At 29.5% G+C, this 21,032-nt stretch overlaps 1 protein-coding gene across 1 annotated transcript; it reads right to left on the bottom strand.

Moving 5' to 3' along the window:
- Positions 1-10,712: 10,712 nt before the first annotated feature.
- LOC114381727 (protein MAIN-LIKE 1-like) lies at positions 10,713-11,243 on the bottom strand. Its single transcript, XM_028340953.1, has one exon. The coding sequence runs from the start codon at positions 11,241-11,243 to the stop codon at positions 10,713-10,715; it is 531 nt and encodes a 176-aa protein (XP_028196754.1).
- Positions 11,244-21,032: the final 9,789 nt, after the last annotated feature.

Genomic DNA, 21,032 nt, shown 5'->3' with positions numbered 1-21,032 from the left:
AAGTATTTCCTTGATATGGGTTTCAAGCATGTTAGCCTAAGCCTTCTCTTTCAAGCATGTTAGACTGCACTAGGGGGGTGTTTGATGGTTTTGATAGTGGCTGATCTGTGGGTTTGAGAGGAAGGGGTTCTTGAATTTTTATTTTATTTTTTTTTCTACAGTTTGTGGTGATTTTTAATCACCATAAGTTGTATTTTTTTTTTTAATCTTTCACCATTTTGTAATGGTTTTAAACCCTCAAAAAATTTGTATTTTAAAATTTAAATTAGAAAAAAAATGTTATCTAGATTTAGATTTGTCCAAACTTAATTTTGATAAACAAGTAACACACTATAATTTTGGAAAAATAATAAATAAATAAAATTGTTTTAAAAAAAACATATTTTAGTCTAATATTTATACGCAGAACTATGCCATGAGTTTTTGTTATAGGCAAATGCTAAGGACATAATTAAGGACTTTAAAATAAAAATATTTTTATTGAAAGATAAAAAATTATATTGTTCATAATTTTTTTTAAGATCCTCCTATGATTTATATAATAAATATTTTTCATTTTAGTTCCTTAATCAATGTCTTAAAGACTTTAGTTAAAAAAAAGAATTATTATATTAGAAATAATAGTTGGATGAGTCGTGCGATGCACAAATTAATTATTAAATTAACCAATTATTTTATATAAAATATTCTTAACTATATATCATAAATTTATAAATTGTGATTGCACATCAAGGTTCAGCAAAATAAAATAAAACACTAATGACTCCTAAATTAAAATTACAAAATAAATAATTTATAACTATATAGAAATAAAAATGTAAATTGTTACAAAATTTAAGATTAAATTAAATAACATTTGTTTTGCTGCACACAATCTTAACAGAATAATTTATCAAGAGATCAAATGTAGCATAAACAACAGTAAATAGATGTCCTTTGCTCAAAGGCGAGTGTGTTTAGCTTTTAATTTTAAAGGATTTTAAGTCATGACATCATTTTTTTATTAAATGTAATTTTATTCTTATTATTTTATTTGATCTATAATTTTGATGCGTTTATCTTCATATAAAAACATTTAATTCTTCTATTTTAATTTTTTTTCATTATAATCCTCATATTTTAAAATAAAGACATTTGATCCTTCTATTTTATAAAATTTACAATTTTGATCTTCATATTTTAAAATATAAGTAATTTTGATACAATCTTAATTTTCTTTTAAGCTTTATTTCGTTTATTTCTTATATTATAATTAATTAAATATTTTTTTATAATATCTTAAATGAATATGTTAGATATATGATTCGATTGGATAAAAAAATATAAATAAAATTGAAAATTTAACTAAAATTAAAAAAATTGAAAAATTAGAGGATTAAATATTTTTATTTTAAAACCAAGGACTAAAATCAGAAATTTGTTAAAACTGTCTATCTTAATGAATTGGCTAAAATTTTTTATTAATACTAAAATTGCATTTAAGTTTTTTTTTTCTTTTCTGAAAAGTCGTGACATCTCTTTGAAATTGACTCTTTTTTTAGTTTGTTCGCCACACAATTTGTTTTCCCTTTTTTTTTTTATTTTAGACGGAGCTTTCCTTTGGCTTCTCCTATTCATCCTTTATCTCTTACTTTATGTAACATGTTATGATTTTAAAAAATATGCAAGCTTTAATACTATAAAAAATCTTGCTCGTTTGTTAGATCTCTAAATGATATAGCTTCAACTACTTTGATAATCTTTTTCTAAGATATATGAGAATTGCTATATATTTTCTTCAAATTATGTAAATTGTTGTTATTTCTAAAAAGATGCAAGTTTTAATTTTCTCTTAATTCCTGGTCGTTTATTAGATCTCTGAATGAGATAGCTTCAACTACTTTGATAATTTTTTTTCTAAGATATATAAGAATTGCTATATATTTTCTTTAAATTATGTAACATGTTGTGGTTTTTAAGAAGATGCAAGCTATAATATTCTCTTAATAATTTTATTGTCGGTAAGGAATAAAATATGACAATCATTATAATTAACTTGATTTTTTTTTATTTACACAATTTACATGTACAAATATTTAATTAACTTGATTTGTTTATAAGGTTAATGTTCAAATGAAAAATATTTAATTATGACAATGGAACTTCAATTCCAGTGGCTTGGACCAAAGGAATAGATGAGTTTTTTTTTTTTTATTTTTATACAGAAGGAAGATGTCTTGGTTCGGTGGTTGCAGGGAGTGAGTTGAAAATGGACGCGAGAATGAAGAGAGTGTGCTGCGACGGTACTGATCATGAAAGTGTTCAACGATTTTCCTGAATGAGTTGAAAACCATTTCATTTTTTAAAATAATAATTAATATAATAACGGCTAAAACCCCTCACTATTCATAAACAAAAACTTTGGAATTGGCAATTCTAATACGTGAGTTTAATTGGATGGAAATGACCAAATTAATATATTAAAAAAACTTAATAACTAAATTGAATCTCTTAAAAATTTGGAAATCAAATTGAATACTTTAAAATAATTTAGGAATCAAATTGATAATAAAGTCTATTTTTCAACTACTATTTTATCCTTTCCATATTCTAATGCATCATTTTACTACGTAGAACATAAATATGATACTGTATGTGGCTGCTTTTCCTTCTGAGGAATCTATCATTATTTTTCCTCCAAGAATTGGTTGTATCATTTAACCTTTATCCTAAGTTGAAGTAGTTTAATAATCAATTTTCAGGTAACTTCTTATTTTCTTCTAGACCCAAAAAAATAGAAAAATAGTTTGAGAAGGTTTTTCCTGGCCATAATTTAAGAAGCATGAATCATGCATGGTTTCATGCACCAGTAATTACCTTTTTCTTGTTTCAAATGTTCAATATCAACATCACCAATCTAAAAACCATGAAAGCTTGCATGACCTTGTATCTCAATTTGAAATTTGGATAACATCTTAAATTCAAGAAACCATGATTTTATTATAGATCTTCAGAATTGTCCCAAATAAGTTGCCTATTTTAAACATAGTTCTAATATCTTATAGTCATGCAAATTCAAGTAGTAGAAGAAAAAATAAAATGATAAGTTTCTACCAATTTTTTAATAATGTTGGCATGCTTCCTACACCTAGGTAAGCTTCCTTACATTGCAGTAACAAACATAGAGATATTATTAAAACACGTTCTGTTGTTAAAATGGTCAATGCCTCATTTCTAGTAGGGCATGTCAGTGATGGCACCAGTCTTGGCATTATCTAAGTCAGCAATCATCCCTTTATTTGTTCTATGATCCCATTTCCCTTCGACAACACCATCTTCCTACTCATATATCAAAAAATGAGTTCAATCAAAACAGAAAGAAAACAATATAATACAACAGCCCAACAAAAATATTATAACCATCTTCGATGAGGAACAAATTTTGAAATTGACACAAAAAAACACAACCTAAGAAGAAAGTCATAAAAAATGAAAATAACGTTCTTAACATTCTTGACATGTACAATTCCACTTTGCAAATTTTATTCTAGATGTATGTTAAACAAAGCAACTATTGACTATTTTAAAATTTAAAGGTCCAGTGCTGAAATTTTGAATGTTGAAGTAAAAGTAAATCCAAAGCATTTATACCTTCATGCATTTCCTGTGTCCATTCTAGAGATCGGGCTTTATTATTTTGTAGGCTTTTTAATTTAGAAAGGCTCTCTTCCTAATCCTCTATAGTTTTTCTTATAATGGTTCGTATAAGATTAACTCAAAGATTCAATCTCTACCTTGTTAATTCCCATTCTAAATATTCAGTTAAATAAGCACTAAAATATTTAGTTCCTTTTGCATAATGAATTTTGTCCACAATTGTCAAACCCTTATATATCCACGTTCATCGATAATTATGCTATAATTCTGAGAAGAGGGAAAAAAAAATTTAAAACATGTTCTTCATTACTACAAAGGCTTCATATGCACGGTACTTGTCAAACAAAGAAACCTTACACCATATTCAAGATTACGAACATCTTAAATTTGTTCAGCAACAATTTGTTGATTCAGAGAGCAGAACCTGAAGACTAAAATGGATTAGACTCATTATTTGGGAGAGATAAAGAAGTCCACAAAAACATAAAATTAAATACAAAAAAGCAAAAAATATTTTGACATGCTTAATTTGTAAACCCACCAAAGTGCCGGAGAAGGAAAGGATGCTAAGGAATTCAACTTTGTGATCCATCTGAGCAATAAATTTATATCATACAGTAACAAACCAATAATCCAACATCATTTGTTTTAGCTTGGCTTCTACCTTATGAATAACAATGACCTTTCAAAGTCCTACTTACCATGTGTGGATTCTACAAAGTTGGCTCCGAGAACACCTATAATTTCGGAGTAATCACATATAGAGGGAACTCAACAGTGACATTGAACCTGTTCTTATAATTCTAGAAAAAATATGAGTGTTGTTGTTATATATAATGGTTAAACCTCTCAACATATAGAATATATATAAACCAACTATAATTAACACAATTCACTTAATCCTAGGCATTTAATTATATTGAATGAAGTGAAAATTAATAAAAGGCCAATAAAAATACCTGCTTTACAGCCGCAAGAATAGTACTTCCACAGTGAACACTAAGGGAAGATCACATCAACAATCTTCAAAATCAATAAACACCAAGACAAAAGAGATTTTCTTTGCATATTACTGTGGCAAAAACCATATGCTAGAATGATTTTATAGGGATATAGATAATGAAAGATTTTGAGTGAAAAATAAATTAAAGCTTGAATAGTTACAATCTTTCTTTTACAGGGAATAATTACAATCTTGATAATATTAAATACCTGCTGGAATTGAAACGCAGGATTTAGAAGATGAGAATATGAAGAAAAAAAAATATGGTTTAAATAACACGGGATGTAGAAGATGAGAATATGGCGAAAAAAATATGGTTTAAATAGTGCAGTATGTAAGAGTTGTTATTTTAGAATATTTGCGTTACCAATTAATTAGATGATCAAAAGAGAGGAAAATACAGGAATGTTATCCTCACTCACAAGGGAATCATACTTCTAGGTCACGGTATGGATAGTTGGTACAACAATGATGATTAAAGTTGTTAACCGTATAGGTATAAGAATTTTTTTTAATCATAAACATGAAGACAAGTATTATAAGACAGTACCTATTCACCCCTAATTAATGTCAAGGTCATTCATAGTACAAAATTATAAAAAGCCTTCTAATGTACTCTCATATATAATGAGTTTTAAATACTCCTACTATTAAAAAAATTTAAATAAGAATTTTTTTTCTTTTAATTCTTTAACTTGCATTCCTAGGAAATAATTAATAAAACCCAATAAATAATTGATAACATGGATAATAACGGTAATTGAGAGATGTTAATGGGGCATGGTAGCATCATGCATGCATGGAAAAATGAAAATGACAGTTGTAGAATGCCAACATCAACAATATCAATGGCGCGCGAAGGTGATTAAAGGTTGAATGGACTTCTCATGTTCAATTTTCAAGTGACTTCCCTGTAAAATTTTGTATTTATTTTTTGCCTTGAAAAAAAATACTCGTTTCCTTTTGTTTATGGCAACTTTTGAAAGTTTTTTTTATTAGTTTTATTTAAAAGTTCAGAATAACAATAATTATTGTCTTTTCAATCATGTCTTTATTTGTACTCAATTTCTAAATAAATATTTTACAAATTAATTGTAAATGAGAGAAAAATAATAATAAAATTCATATTAAAAGGTTATAAATAATAGTATTAACACGTGTTTATTATCTTTCAAAATTAATAAACAAAAAGAAACGAGTTAATATTTACAAATAAAATTAAGGACTACCTATTCAATGCCTGTTAAAAAAAAGATGATTCAAAATTTTCGTGTGACAAGAACATGCAAAAATTTAACATGAGAATAACCATGTCTTAAGATATCAAATCTTGTTCTTGAGATCAGTCATTATTTTTGTCAATGTCTTTTTGAAATAGAAAAAAAAAAGTAAGATTGTTGAGAAGCGTGAATATACAGATATTTAAATTTAAACTCTTCTAAAATATCTCATGGTCTGTTTGATAGAAATGAGAGAAATATAGTAGATGAAAACAAAAATGGAGAAAAGAAATAGGTGAAAAATAAAGTGATAATTAAAGGTGTTTGATTAAGGAGAAATAAAAAAATAATGATAAGAGAAATAGACAAATGAGTAAAAATAGATGAAAAATAGTATATGTGAATCTCCTTATTTTTAAACTTATTTATCACCTTTATCATCTCTACCAAACCAACAGCACTCAATTCTATCCTCTCAAAATTGTTTCCATCATTGGAAATTAACAAAAGAGCGTTAGCTTGTACTTAACATAATAGTAATGGTATATATGGTATGGGTATTTAATTTTTAAAGACAAAATAAAAATTACCATTTATTTCAGTACATAAGATGATAAGAAGTAAAAGTATTTCATTTTCTTACTATTACACTAAAAGTAGAGAAATAAAGGAAGAAATAAAAACATCCTTTCAAAATCACTCTGTTATGTATATATTGAAGAAATTAAGAGGGTTTAGTTATGAAATTTTTTCTGGGTATTTGTGATATATTCTTACGATGCGTGAGTTAATTATAGTAAATGTTTTTATATTTGTCTTTAATTCTTACAAATAAAAGAAATTATAGATTGAAGAAAAGATTTTTTTTTTTCAAATAGAATTTTATTCAGTAACGAATTAAATCATATGTCATACTTCTGTTTGAATGTAGTTAATAATTTTTTCTAAAATAGATGTTTTTTAAAGCACGATAATATTAGTATATGATTGTTTGCTAGAAATTGTACACGAAATTATTAGTTACACAATAATATTTCAAGAGACATCATAGTGAAAGACCAAAAAAAATACAGAAGTGTTTAAAAAAGGTAGCTAATTACTTTAGTTAAGTGTCTCATAAAGAGATTTTCTATTTTCACTCCCCATTATTACCGATACACTCTCCTGGTAATTCTTTTTCCAAGAATGTCCTGCAAATTAACTTCACACTCAAGTGTTTTTGCACTCCCCTTTGTAATACCATCCATCCTTGTCGCGCATAACATATCCACGTTGTGGGAAAAACCCGATTTTGCTTACGCCAAAGGGTTTTCCACCACTTTGTTGCACCTCCATTTTGCTTCGCTTGTCGACAATGGGACTGGTTTGTTAACCTCAATTCTGGTGCTTATGAGTAAAATTGTAATCGCATCTACTCCAAACACATTTAGAGCCAACTATAACAAATTAAGATGACATTCAAATTTAGCTCCACAAGTACACTTTTCCAATGCCATTGTCCCCACGTGTTGCACAAAGCGAAGGTTGGCGCCGTTGCAATGTATGGTGTCATCATTAATACTGGAAAGAGTATTACAATTGTAGGATTAAATAGAACAAATAAGGATTTGCGATTGCCGAGATTTGCTATATTAAAAAAAGTTAAAAATTGTTTTATTATATGCCACTATTGCCACTCACGAAGGTGCATTGTCACATACAACACTAAGGTTAAAAAGTAGAGGAGAAAAGATGTAGAGAGCAATAAAGATAGAAAGGAGATAAAGCAAAGTCAAGACATTTTTTGTAATTTGTATGTGATTGGAGCACTAGGGTTGTGCATACTCCACTGGCGCGCCAGCTGAAGAGGCAGAAAGAATTACAAAACGGGGGAGTGCAGAATTACAAGATTTATGCCTAGGGTATTAGCGGAAAAAGATTAGAAAGAAGAGTGTATTAGTAACAAGGGGAGTGTAAATAGCAACTCCCTCACATATATTGTTAAAAGACATATTCTTTCACAAAAGTCCATATACAGTTTCATCTCCTAAAATAAAAATTCTTAATCTAGTGTCATTCATAACATAATATGCTAATTAGGTGGTAATTTTTTTACTTCAAATAAACAAAGTCAAAAGAAGAAATTCTACGATAACAATCAATACTGCATGGGTACATCTAATAAAATTGGAACTCGCGCGAGTGATATTGATGTTATATGTTAGTATGTCCCCTCCTTTCATGGATGTTGGAACCGATCGGTGTAACCAAAATACTTAGGTTAGGTGCAGGTAGTTTTTACAAATTTGTTCAACGATTTTTTCTTTTTATCTACAACTCTTAATTAAATAAAAGAAAAAGAAAAATCAATCATATCTTGAGTGATTGGGTCGCCATTTGTAGATGTATTTTAAGGGGTTACTATTGATCCCATTCCATTTGCTATTGGTCCCTACAAAAGAGTTGAATAGAATCTACAAGGGAATCATAATTCTATTGTGTACTCATTTTTACATCCCTACAACATAACATAATCATATGTATAACGAAATCACAATTCCGTTGCATGTTTTTTGTCAGCCAAACATTACAAAGGAGTTACAATTCCATTGTATTTTTTTATGACAACCCTCCTTAACACAACGGAATCGTGATTCCATTTTTATGTAAAAAAATATAGCAACAAAATCTCAATTTCGTTGTAGTTTCTTTTTGACACCCCTCTTAAAATAAAAAAATTGTGATTCTATTGTTGTTTTCCCCCATAACACAACGGAATTATGTAATATTTTTTTTATTAAATTATAAATAAAAAATATATTTGGTGTATTTTTTATTAATTGAACACTGTAAATGCTGCATTTATTGATTAGACACTTTTTTTTATGATACCCATGCCAATTGTTTTAAATATAGACACAATCTAAACGATTTATATTATTGGTGCAATCTTAACTGTTGATATGAATCATAAGAGAACAGTCAATCATCTAATATAAATAGCACTAGGACTTTGATGCAATTCAACATCTTTTCTTCTTAATATTCACCATATTGCTTAAAACATAACGAGTGCGTCTGCTGTAATGTATTGCAATGGTGACATACTTTTATCACCTGAAGGGATATTGTTTGAATTTCCTAGTGGTCCTAAAGTTGTCACAATAAGTGAGGACATGTCACTTGATATTTTAAGGAAAACAACTATGAACACCCGAGGTTGCAAAATTTTACTTGACTTTTTTATAGCCAACCTGTTTATGTAAGTGATAATTGTATTGAATACAAGTGTATGGAACTTAAACATGACGATGATGTAGGAAAAATATTTTTCATCTATTTGGAATTTAGTAGCAAATGTCTGATTGAGTTGAATGTAACTTTTGACCAATCTTCAGATGAAATCCTTGTCTTACTACGCAAACCAAGGAAATCAAGATTTGCTAATAAGATCATTGCTCTGATACGTGATAAATTTATGTAGTCATGTTTTTGCTTTATAAATATAGTACGTTGTTTTTTTTAAGTTTATATTAACAATGTTTCTTTAGTAGTTGAAGCTTTTTTTATGAATCAATTGAAGAAATAATTGTTGTTAAATTACTAAGTGTGTGTTGTTTAAACAGTTGATGAACACCAAAAAAGTAATTCAACACCACAACATAAACTAAAAACAAATATTTCAAAACAACATAAAAACTATGCATATTACATCAAACCATAAAAATGATGATGATGGCATGTGTTAAATACAATAATCAATCGTCTCTGCCACCTTTCTTGCCATGCTTGCCATCATCCTTGCAAGCCTTCTTCCTAGGTCTTTATGTGTTTGAGATGCACCTAACTGCTAACAACAAGCTCTGTATAGCTTCTAGCGTTTTTTCGGAATCGATCTTGCAATAACAATTACAATTAGTAACTACTTTTCAGTGACAATTTAGGGGAAAAAATCAACAAAATCTAATTTGTATTACGTTGCAAAAGTAGTATTCACCTGGTACCTAGTCTTTAGTGGTTGCCTAGGCTGTAGATGTACTCTGATTGGCGATCAACGTACAGGACCACATGATGGTTGTCCCTCTTCCGGCGAAATGACATAGGGATGAGAAATCTTGTAAAATCAAGGTAGATAATCATAGGTACAAGTCCAAGGAACCCTAGGTGGCACAACCTCGCTAAGAGGAATGATATGTTGTTGTCACTCCTCTCACACTCGATCAAAAAGTTGATGTGTAGGATATGGAGCTGACTAGCATGGAATTGTTTGTACATGGCCAAACTACCTTAGCACCCTCTTTTGGTGATAAAGCCTCACGTCAGCCCGACATCTAATGAAGCCAGAGAAAATGGTTTATTGTACGAAAGGCCTCACATTATTGTGGTCCTCATATGGACACCACAAGACAACATCTATCTATAGGTCATCCAATCTCTTCCTGATCGAAAGGGCACACCCAATATCTCTCAATGCCTTCCATCTGGTGGCTATTGGGTCCTCCACCACATAACCCTTCTGTCTCTCTGAGTAGCCAACATTGGAAAGATGCGCAAACACTTATGATTGTAATAAATATTAATTACAGTAAAAAAAATAATTTACTTACCATGAGTAATGTCATATAACCTTCACACTACTTGTTGTTATATTGGCTCGCATAGGAGAGATGATTGTAGAGGTATGCTAGTGCAGCTACTCTCCATGCGTACTTGTGGCAAGCATCCAAGACTATGAGATACTTGAGGTACGCAACATGGACGTGAGTCAAGGACATGTTGGCAAATATCATACCATTGATCAAGTCTAAGAAATAATTCATGGCAGCCCAAACACACAAGCCTGACTCAACACAACAGTGATAAAGGTCTTCCAGTCACATCAACCTCACCCTGGCACCTGCGTGTGTCGCTGCTGCAACTTTTGTCTCTGTTGGAATACCCAGATGAGTCATCAACAGGATCTTCATCGCCTCTCTGTCAAAGAGTGAGAGGACATGATCAATGGCCCTGCATGTCACAAGCAAGTGCAATAAACAAGACACATTATCCAAAGTGATGTTCATCTCTCTAACAGGAAAGTGGAAGGAAGACGTCTCCTGGTGCCACCTCTCAAAAAAGGCATTCACCAAGCTCCTATTTTCAATAGGATACCATGTCGTAGCAAGAGCAGATAATCTTGACCACTCCACATAAGCCTTAACTTGCAAATGAGTAGGGGACGTTAATGCTTGGGCATTGTGGTTTACAAGCTTCAACTTTGGGCACTCCCAACGTATCCAAACATGACCAACACAGTGGTCCCTATAAGACTGAAGAAGGGACAAAACAATTGGACCTCCTCCATTTGGATACAGCCTCCAATGGGTTGCTCTACAACAACTCCGCCTCCAATGGCACCACACCATCCTTCTCCTTATTTTGGAATGAGTTTTCCATCGCCACCTCCCTTGGCTTGATCCACAACAACTCTACAACTGTCAGCGCCCTTTCCTCTGCAACCTTGTCTCCACCGATGTCATTAGCAACCTCTCCATATTTGACATCTTCCTCTGCCACCGTGTCGCACCGATAACCTCAACCTGCGAGGCACGTGCTACACCACATTTTGCCATCTAGATTCCTCCAGCCTCATGTTGTGCAGTCGAGAACCAAACATTGCATTGGACACTCTACCCCTATCCAGATCCAATCACTTCTTCTCATTTTTGAATTTTTTGTGTGCTTGAATCTGTGTTATTGTTGGTTTGATCTTAATAGTGAGAAGGTTGCAGGGAGGGTTGTGGAGACGAAGGGTTAGGGGTCTGGGATGTTTTAGTTTGGTTTGATGAGAGGGGGTTGCCGAGAAGAGGGGTTGCGGGGAAGGGGAGGGGAGAGGAAGGGTTGTAGAGACAAAAACGGAAATATGATTCCGTTGTTGTATAGTATATAATGAAATCGTATTTTTGTTATTTTTTTCACCCCTACTCGATAAGGGAAACACAATTTTGTTGCTTGTATGAGAGGTAAAAAACAATGAAAACACGATTTTATTGCACACTTGTACAATAGAGTTGTGTTTCTATTGCGTTTTGTTTTTTACAACCCTGCTTAAGTAACAGAACACACGTTTTGATTGTGTCTCTGTCCAAGGGGAAATTTAGGAATATGTCTAAAAGACATCCATATGGGTAGTATCATTAACAAAAAGTGGTAATGCCAATATTTTTTCATCTTTAGAGCTCTGGGTTAACTCTAGAATATGATATTACTGTCAAATCTTTTTGAGTTAACTCATAATGACTCAAGAAACTCATTTCTTCTTTCATTTAATTTTCCTGACCAGGATGTAATTTTATTCATAGAGCTCAAACTCATTACCAAGAGTTGACGGATTCCTTCTTAATTAATCATTAATTCTACAAATATTTAATCATATCCAATATTCATTCAACAAGTGATCTAAAGCATTAGGTGTCTCAAATCAAAATACAACAAATAACCTGTTAATTACTATGACAATCTCAGGTCAAAGAAAACTATTATACATATTCTTGAGAATTTTCTATTGACAATTTATGATAAATTTTAATCATTAGAAAATTTCAATTGAGTCAGTTCAATGATTACATCAACATGTGACTCATCTATATATGCAAATTAATAAATGAGATCTATTAATATTTATTCAATAAATACTATCACATATATATTAATCTATCCAGATTATTGATATCCTATTTACAATAATTCTATGATCAAGAATGGTTTAGATTAAAATTAGAATAAACTTGTTTTTCATTATCATAATCTCTATTATAATAACAAGTCTTTAATTTTAATCAAGGACATTATTAAATGGACCATTTGGTCAAATAGTAAAATATGATAATGAAAATAAAATAATATTTTATTATTAAAATTAGAATTGATTACATGATGACTTGAATCGTGAACATACAAATTTATTACTAATAATGCATGTAATGAAAAATTTATGAATTTCTTGTTTTTGACGTGTGAAAAGGTTGATTAGCTGATAGCTGGCATATTACATGATAATAATAATAATAATAGAATAAATTATAAGAATATTTTCTAAGATTTTGTGTAATTACATAAGTATTGTTTGTTTGTCTTTTTAATCATTACATTTGTCATTTGTCTTTTTTTAGGGTGTTAGTGTAAGATTGACGGGGTGCTAAAGGAGTGTATGTTTTCATATAAGAAGAGGTTATTGTAATGTTTTTCAATCTTAAAGAAAAGTTAGTGTAGAAAAATAAAAAAAAATGAGATTATGTATAATTTGATAAAACCCAAATGATTTTGTCATAATTTGTTTATAATAATAATATAATAGACAAAATATTAGATTATTTCGTGAGTGACTAGTTTAAATTTTTTTACAATTATAAAATAAATTATATACAAATATAGTGGATGGAACCAAACTTCAAGGGGATATTGATAAAAAAAACTTCAAGGGAATAGTTGAGTCAAGTAAGATAATATCTCTCATCTGATAGGATGTAGATTCTATTTCAATCTTTTACTCATTTTTTTGAAGTGAGATAAATATAAATATCTTTTGTAAGCAATTTTTTAAAACCTGTAAGCTTTTTCTGTCTTAGACTAAGATAGCATCTCTTCATAAATCTTTGTAACAAATAAAGAAAACCCGAGTGGAACTAAAATAAAGACGACGTGTCTTAAAAACTATCTAAGTAGTACCTACGTCATTGAGGGAGAGAGAATAACAACTAGAAAATATAGTGTGAAAAGTATTCCAAATTCAAGTGATTACGACTTTGCGCGTATGTTACCAACTTGCCAAGAAACTGAAAATTGGGTATTTTCTTGACTGTAGCATGTGAGGTTCCACTTTTTAGCGGGCCATATGGTTGGGCTATGAAGGAAAAACAGGCTACACCATATCCACTACCTCACACTTTTATTTGATTCTCTGACTTTTTTACAGGGAAAAGTAACAAAAGAACATTGCTAAGGTCAAGGAAGAGAAGAGATGCTGTTACCCGTAGAAGAAGGTAACAAAATTGGGTATGAGGTTCTTATTGTTTAATTAAATTAAAATAGGAAAGTTATGTTTAAATAATTGTGGATTTTAGTGCTGAAATGTGAAAGGTGTTGCTTATTGCGCAAACCGAAAGGATGAAATTTTTGCCTATTTTAGCAGAGAGAAAGTTCGTATAATTGACCTGTATCATTTTTTTTACAATAATAAAAACGAAGTTTAAAGTTAAATTTCCATACAAATTATCTAAATTTCCACCAATAATCCGACCCTAATGAATTTTATCCAATTGGAATCATGCCTCCACTTGGTTTACTTGATTTCTCTTGTGAATGTCAACCAATGGTGGATCAATCTATCTAATGATTATTACCATATGTTTATTTCAAGAGAAGTTGAAAAGAGATAAGTGAGAAAGAAAAAAATAGTTTTATATTGTTTGATTAAGAAGAAAATTAGACACATATTTCATTATTTTTTTTTTTACTTTAGACACATATTTCTGGGTCTGTTTGAAAGACATGAAACACACGGAAAAGAAAAGGGATTGACAGAAAGCACTGAGCATTTCTTTCCTTCTCCAATTTGATTTTTTAAGATGTAGAGGAAAGAAAAATGTTTACATAAGATCCACCGATATTCAATCTTTCCAAATCGACAAAATTCATGATGAAAGTGATCGTTATAATTAAATGATAAAAATAACCTTATCTTTACATATTAATTTTACTTTTTTTTTATTAGAAACACTTTTTTTTATTAGAAACACTTTGTCATTTTATATATACATTAAACATTTTTTCTTGCATTTTCTTTTCATACCCAATAACCTATAAAATTATCACAGTTTCTATTTCGTTTCTTTTCTTTCCCTTTCTTCTTTAAATCCAATATGCCATTATTAGTTATTATTTAACATATTTTTCTTGCATTTTTAAATTCTCTCTAATTCACATCCGTATAAACAATATAAAATTCTTCTTGAGAATAAGATATCCTATTTACACCTTTTTTTAAATGCCTGGCTTTATCATTTAAAAGTATTTTATTTTATAAAATTTTATATTTTTATGTTAATTTTTTATTTTTAAATTTCAGCTACTTATACTTTTAAATCAGTCACTTATAATTTTTTATGTTAAAATTTATCTTCTTACTCTCTAATTTTTAAATGGGAATTATTTTTACTCCACCTTTGTATATTGATTTATTATATAATATTATGAGAGTGATTTAATCTCCTAATGTGATCTTTTTTTTTAAAAAAATACACACAATTGTTAATTCTTTCTTTTAAATAAATAATATATATATATATATATATATTATAATATTAAATATTTTCTGTTTAAGATATGTTTTAAAAATTCTTCACGAATTATTTCGTATGTTTTCTGAACATTTTTCTCAAATATTATTATTTTTAATTTTATTTAAATTAAATACTTGCATAATATACATAATTGTGTGTACGTGCATATATTATATTATGATTTTTTTAAGAATGTGTATATCATAAACTTAAGATATTTTTTTTATCCGAAATTGAATTCGGGTAAAAAATTTTTGTAACAATTCACCTACATGGTTCAATCAACTAATTTTGACTCTTTTGTTTTATATATATTAACTTAAGATGAATACACTTTGGTTCATTTTGTCTATATAGATTGCAATTTACAAGATATTGATGCAATGTAAGCAATAATCGTGATCTCTTGATCTTAAATCTCATCAATTCCCGCCCCTCAATCATTGCCCTTCTCAATTATTTATGTCTCCTGTGTTGTCGAGCGTCTTTATCAACTGAAAACCAGATATGATATGAAGGATGAAGCAGTGAATATCAATTCCCTCCACCCTCAATAATGAAGATGTTTTGTAAATAATTAGTGTCAGTTGAAAATATATAAAACATGTTTATTAGGATTTGATTCTAATCAGCACTATAGGAATGATTTTGTTAAGAAAGACAAATTAACTTCAATGATTTATTTTCTTGTTTCGAATAAAAAAAAAGTAAATATTTTTAATACACGCACAGAAAAAAGCAAATCTACAAAAGTAAAATCCAATATCCTTATTGGAGAATGAAAGAATCTCTTTACTCATGTAGGCACTGGGCAGCACATTTCTGTGTCAGTTCGGTGTTCAGGTTTGCCGACAAATAACTAACGCACAGTATAAGATGTATGTAAAATCATGAAGAATGGATATGCATATTAAACATTTTTTTTCTTTTAATAAATTCGTTTAGGTAAATTGATTTTCATAAACTCATCGGTATTCAAGTAAAGTTTCACGGCTCAAAATATACTTAAACAAGATTCTTATATTAATAGCTGAATTCAAATTCACATCTTCGTAGAATATTAGGTTTACATATTCTTACTAATTAGACCAACTTTCGTTATCATTTAAAAATATTATCGAGCACAGTTTCTGTTGGATTTGAAGATAAGAGATCATGGTGGTGTATATGCTTTTAATTTACTAACCTGTGCAGGAGGAAAATGAATAAATTAAGGAAGGTTTTATATAATCACAGGAATTTTACGAGTTAGACTAACTTGCACTTAATTTCAAGTTTCTTTCATCTAAAGTAGCTTTCTTCAATAGATTCTCTTGCTATGTTTACACTTTACAAGCTATGCTGCATTATGCAGAGGGAACCAGAATAATTCATTTGGGTGTGCAAATTTAATTTGTTTATGTTTATTTGATTCATAAATTTGCTTATGGATTGTAAATACAATTAGCAAAATATGTACTACTAGAAAAGAACTTCTTTACGCACGCACTAACTACAACAGTTGCTTGAAAATGTGTTAAAGACAACGCGGTGACAATGTTGTAATTATGAGGCACATAAAGATTTTTCTAGTTGAAAATCCCTGAATCTATATAATATGCAAGTAACATTTTCCTAATTGCTTGAGATGATTCCCTACTTGTTTACATAAGTGAGAAGCTGCTAAAAAGTTGATGAGGAGGTCAGGATATGTCTGATTGTAACAATTGAAGTGTGAAATGAGATGGGAATTTATGGCTAGGTAGGGCTCGAGTGACATCCTGTATTTTGTTCTTATCTGCAAGGTCTTGCTCTAATCTGCAAGGTAGTAGGGTCCTTACTTAGAGAGGTTCGTAGTAGAACCATCAGTTGTTTGTACTTTGTATTGTTAAGTACCTAATATTAGTATTCTATATAACATGAAAAGTAGGCTTGTAATGTGTCATACTTAGAGAAAATTCTTTAGTTAAACAATTTGTTGTTTGTACTGATTAAGTACCTAATATCAGTATTCTATATAACATCAAAAGCAGGCTTTTATGTGTCAAACTTATAGAGAGGATTCTGTAATTAAACCATCAACTGTTTGTACTATTACGTAGGTAATATTAGTATTCAATATAACATGAAAAGTAGGCTTTCTACTCACTCTGTGTATATCCATGTGTGTGTTTGTGTAGCACAAGGGATTTTTTTTTTTATTGTAACTGGGTATTGTTCTTCGGAGTTTTAGTGCCATCACTTAGTCAATAACTTCAATAATTGGGGTTCTTTTTGTATAAAAAAAGAAACAGTGGCTCTTTAGTTGTTCATGTTGTATAATTAAAAAAAAAGCTTGTAGGCGTAGATCTAATGATAGGAAATGTCTAGAATAGTTCCAAAATATCTATTTTTTTTTAATTTACATTTTGATTGAACAAAATGATCTTATAAAATGAGATTTATTTCTAATCTGATTTTTCTTCCTTTGCACCATCAAATTTTGTTTTGAAAAGGAAATCAACTGTGAGATGATTGGAAATCAAGGGTCCCTTTAAAATCCTTTTCTAAGACCATAGATAATTATTGTGCATGCTGGTCATTTGAAGTTTTTAGTTTTTTGAAGTGTCTCAAAAAAGAGCAGTACAATGCACAAGGCTCCCACTATTGTAGAAAAAATATCTGAAGTATCGTTTTCAGGGAAAAATAAAATGGGTGAAACTGTATGTTAGGTTCTCTATTGGAGAACAGGGCTTCTATGACAAAATGAGATGTGTCTTTCAAAGTGGTCATTAAGCATGATTCATAAGCAAAAAATTCATAAGCATATGATTACTAGAGATCAAGTAGATATGGGAAAAATGTATATTAAACAAAGATCTGCACTAGGTATAGGGAAAGGACCCAACAAAAGCTTTGTTTGTTGGGAAATGAAAATGGCTTAAAAGCTGGATGGTTGTCCTAGGTGCAACATCTAACACGATTTTTAGTTAACATCTAAGTCGGTTTTAAAGAGACCATTAGAATATCATTCTTTCGATGAAGACTTAAGGGGAAAAAAATCTTTGTGGGTGATCTTTTAAATGAATCTAAGATAGACTTTGATATCATCTTAGAATGTAGGTTTGAACCTAATTCAACTCCAAAAGTTAACTTAGATGATGAAAATTGTATTTCACTTATATACTTTATTTTGACACTATTTTAAACCAATGTGAGATTTTTTAATGTCTACACAAGCACACAATTTTTATATAAAATATTTTTGTTTTATTTTTTAACAGGCATCATTTAAAAAAATTAGAAGATCTAGAAGGGGGAATTATTTCTATTTTCTTTTAATATTCTACTAAGAGATACCATTGGTGAAGGTTTTAAATTATACTAATAATATGTAATTTTAGGGAAATTGCTTACAATTGAAAGAGATTGCTATATATCATATATCTTAAACCTAGCTAAGAAAGATACAATATTGTGTCTTGTTACTGTCTCTTAATTAAACCGCATGAATAGAAGATTCCCGTTGAAATTAAGGAACCAAGAGTAGTGGCTGCCGAAAAAAATAAATTTAAGCTTCATTAATCAAACATGTAAAGGTTAATTTCACATTCATCTAAGGGTAAAAATAAGTTATTTTTCAGGCCTTGGCCTAGTGAGGCTTAACATGAAAGCCAATTTATAAGATAATAAGCCTACCTAAGTGTCTAAGTATATATATATATATATAATATGTGTCAGCTTATCAAGTTTAATAGACTTATTTTAAATAAAAATATTTTAAAAAAATTTAAACATGACATTTTTAATAAACAGGTCAAACTAGTCCAAGCAGTGGGCCTGTCTATTTTCACCCCTACATCCACCCCTCCTCTCACTCATATAAATTTTAAATTTTAGAAAAAAATTATTATGTGACCATATATGAAGTTTAAAATATAAAAGGTTTTATGAGAAAACTAAATGTTCATATATAAAAAATGAAAAATACATTCCATGTTTATTCTTTAAAAGCAACTTAAAGTATTTAATATAATATTATTAATAATTTCTATCATGTGTTGTCCATAAGTACATAATATTTTTTTTTTACCAAAGTTGTAAATGTAAAGTAGGTTCGGATACTTCCGAATTGAATGCCAATCTCTTTTAATATATAATTAACCAAAAGCTAATCTTAAAATCTATTAACGTATCATATTGGTGAAGGCACAATAATTTAATGTATTTTTTAGTCAATTTAGTAGGCTAAGTTGCAAAACGTAAATAATGGGTGTGCACAGTTCAATTTCCCACAATATGTTTTGTTTCTTCCTTAATATTGGTATTTTTTTATAAAAAAAAAATCTTATAAGGCCTACTGTTAGTCTCCTCTTGATAAAATAGGTAAATAGTGTTTTTGTCACCATAATATTACATAAACTCAGCCTTGCCTTGATTTCTACATTATATTTTAAAATAAGTTGTTTTAATTAGTCTGACTTTCTAAAATGTAATGAAACTAATAATTATCTTTGACATCATATCGTTATCTATTCTAGTCCTTGGAATCTAATCAAATCAGATCTTAGTCCTAATATTTTTAAAACTAGTGGTTTAAGTCCTAAAATTTTTAAAATATAAAAGTACCCTGTATTATTAATTTTGTTAAGGTGGTAGCTCTAGTGACATTTAAAAATTTGTGACATGGATGACACCTGTTAGTCACTTGACATACTCTAATGACATGCAGTGACCTAAATCCAAATCAAGCATCAACATCTCTAATGCATTCTCCTTAACACCCTTTAAGTAAGTAGCATAGTTCCAACATTTAGAGCTTTAATTAAAAAACGTCAACATGTTTTACTAATATTAGGAACTTGGTCTCAAATTTATTTACTGATAATAATGAGTTTTATACCTGTATTTTTTTTTACTACTAAACAGTGTTAATTATAACAAGGCAAAGTTAGGTAGACTTTCTCATATTAGGTAGATTCTTTGGTTAAGGTACCCCAAAATGATTGAAAGGGTGTGGTATTCCTTGATTTGCTGTCTTATTAGTAGTAGTGCTGAAAAATCTCAAATTTGGCGATAATGAATGTCTTAATTAGATATCCTTGTGGTCTTTTTATGCACGAGTGCAAAAAAGGGTCTAATCGGAGAACATATCAATAATGAGGTCATATTCATGATATTAGTGGATTTATGCAAAGGTTGTTGAATTGGAGCTCCATGTTTTAAACTTTGTGAGTTATTGAAAGGTGTCAAGGTTCATAAGTTAGAAGTTTTGATGCTTGATTTAGATTTGATCATCTTCAAATATTACCACAAGTTATATGATTTCCACATGTCATGTCACACAAATTATCATATGTCACTAGAATAATTATTCTAACAAAGTTAGTAATATATTATGGATTACTTTCACTTTATCTCATTCATTGGAGAACTTAAACTACTAATTTTAAAATATTGGAACTCATATCACATGCTTTGAACAATTTACAAGAAATAAAACAATATTAAAATAACACATATAACACTTATTATGTGATAATCACGTGTCATTTACACCACACACTTATCATTTGATGATCACCTGTTAGTCATTAGTTTCATTCATTTTAGGAAGGGGAAGGAATTAAAACTACTGGTTTTAAAATATAGAAAACAATACTAAGTTTGACCAATTTTAAACATATCAAAAACATATATAATTTACCAAAAAAAGTTAATTAAAGTTAGTTTAGTTTGGTCTCAAAACTCCAGTCCTTACAAGTAGATGTTGTGTAACACGACCAATAAGCAATGCAATAATCAACGACGATAGTGATGATGCACTATCTGTTGGGCAAATTTGGTCTTTCTCCACCTCATTGGGACCGACTATTCTACAATGGAACATGTTAAATCTTATCCTAAAATGATCTC

This window comes from Glycine soja, chromosome 13 (assembly GCF_004193775.1).
Source record: "Glycine soja cultivar W05 chromosome 13, ASM419377v2, whole genome shotgun sequence".
In the NCBI taxonomy this organism is placed as follows: Eukaryota; Viridiplantae; Streptophyta; class Magnoliopsida; order Fabales; family Fabaceae; genus Glycine; species Glycine soja.
This window is presented reverse-complemented; position numbering and strand designations above follow the sequence as displayed.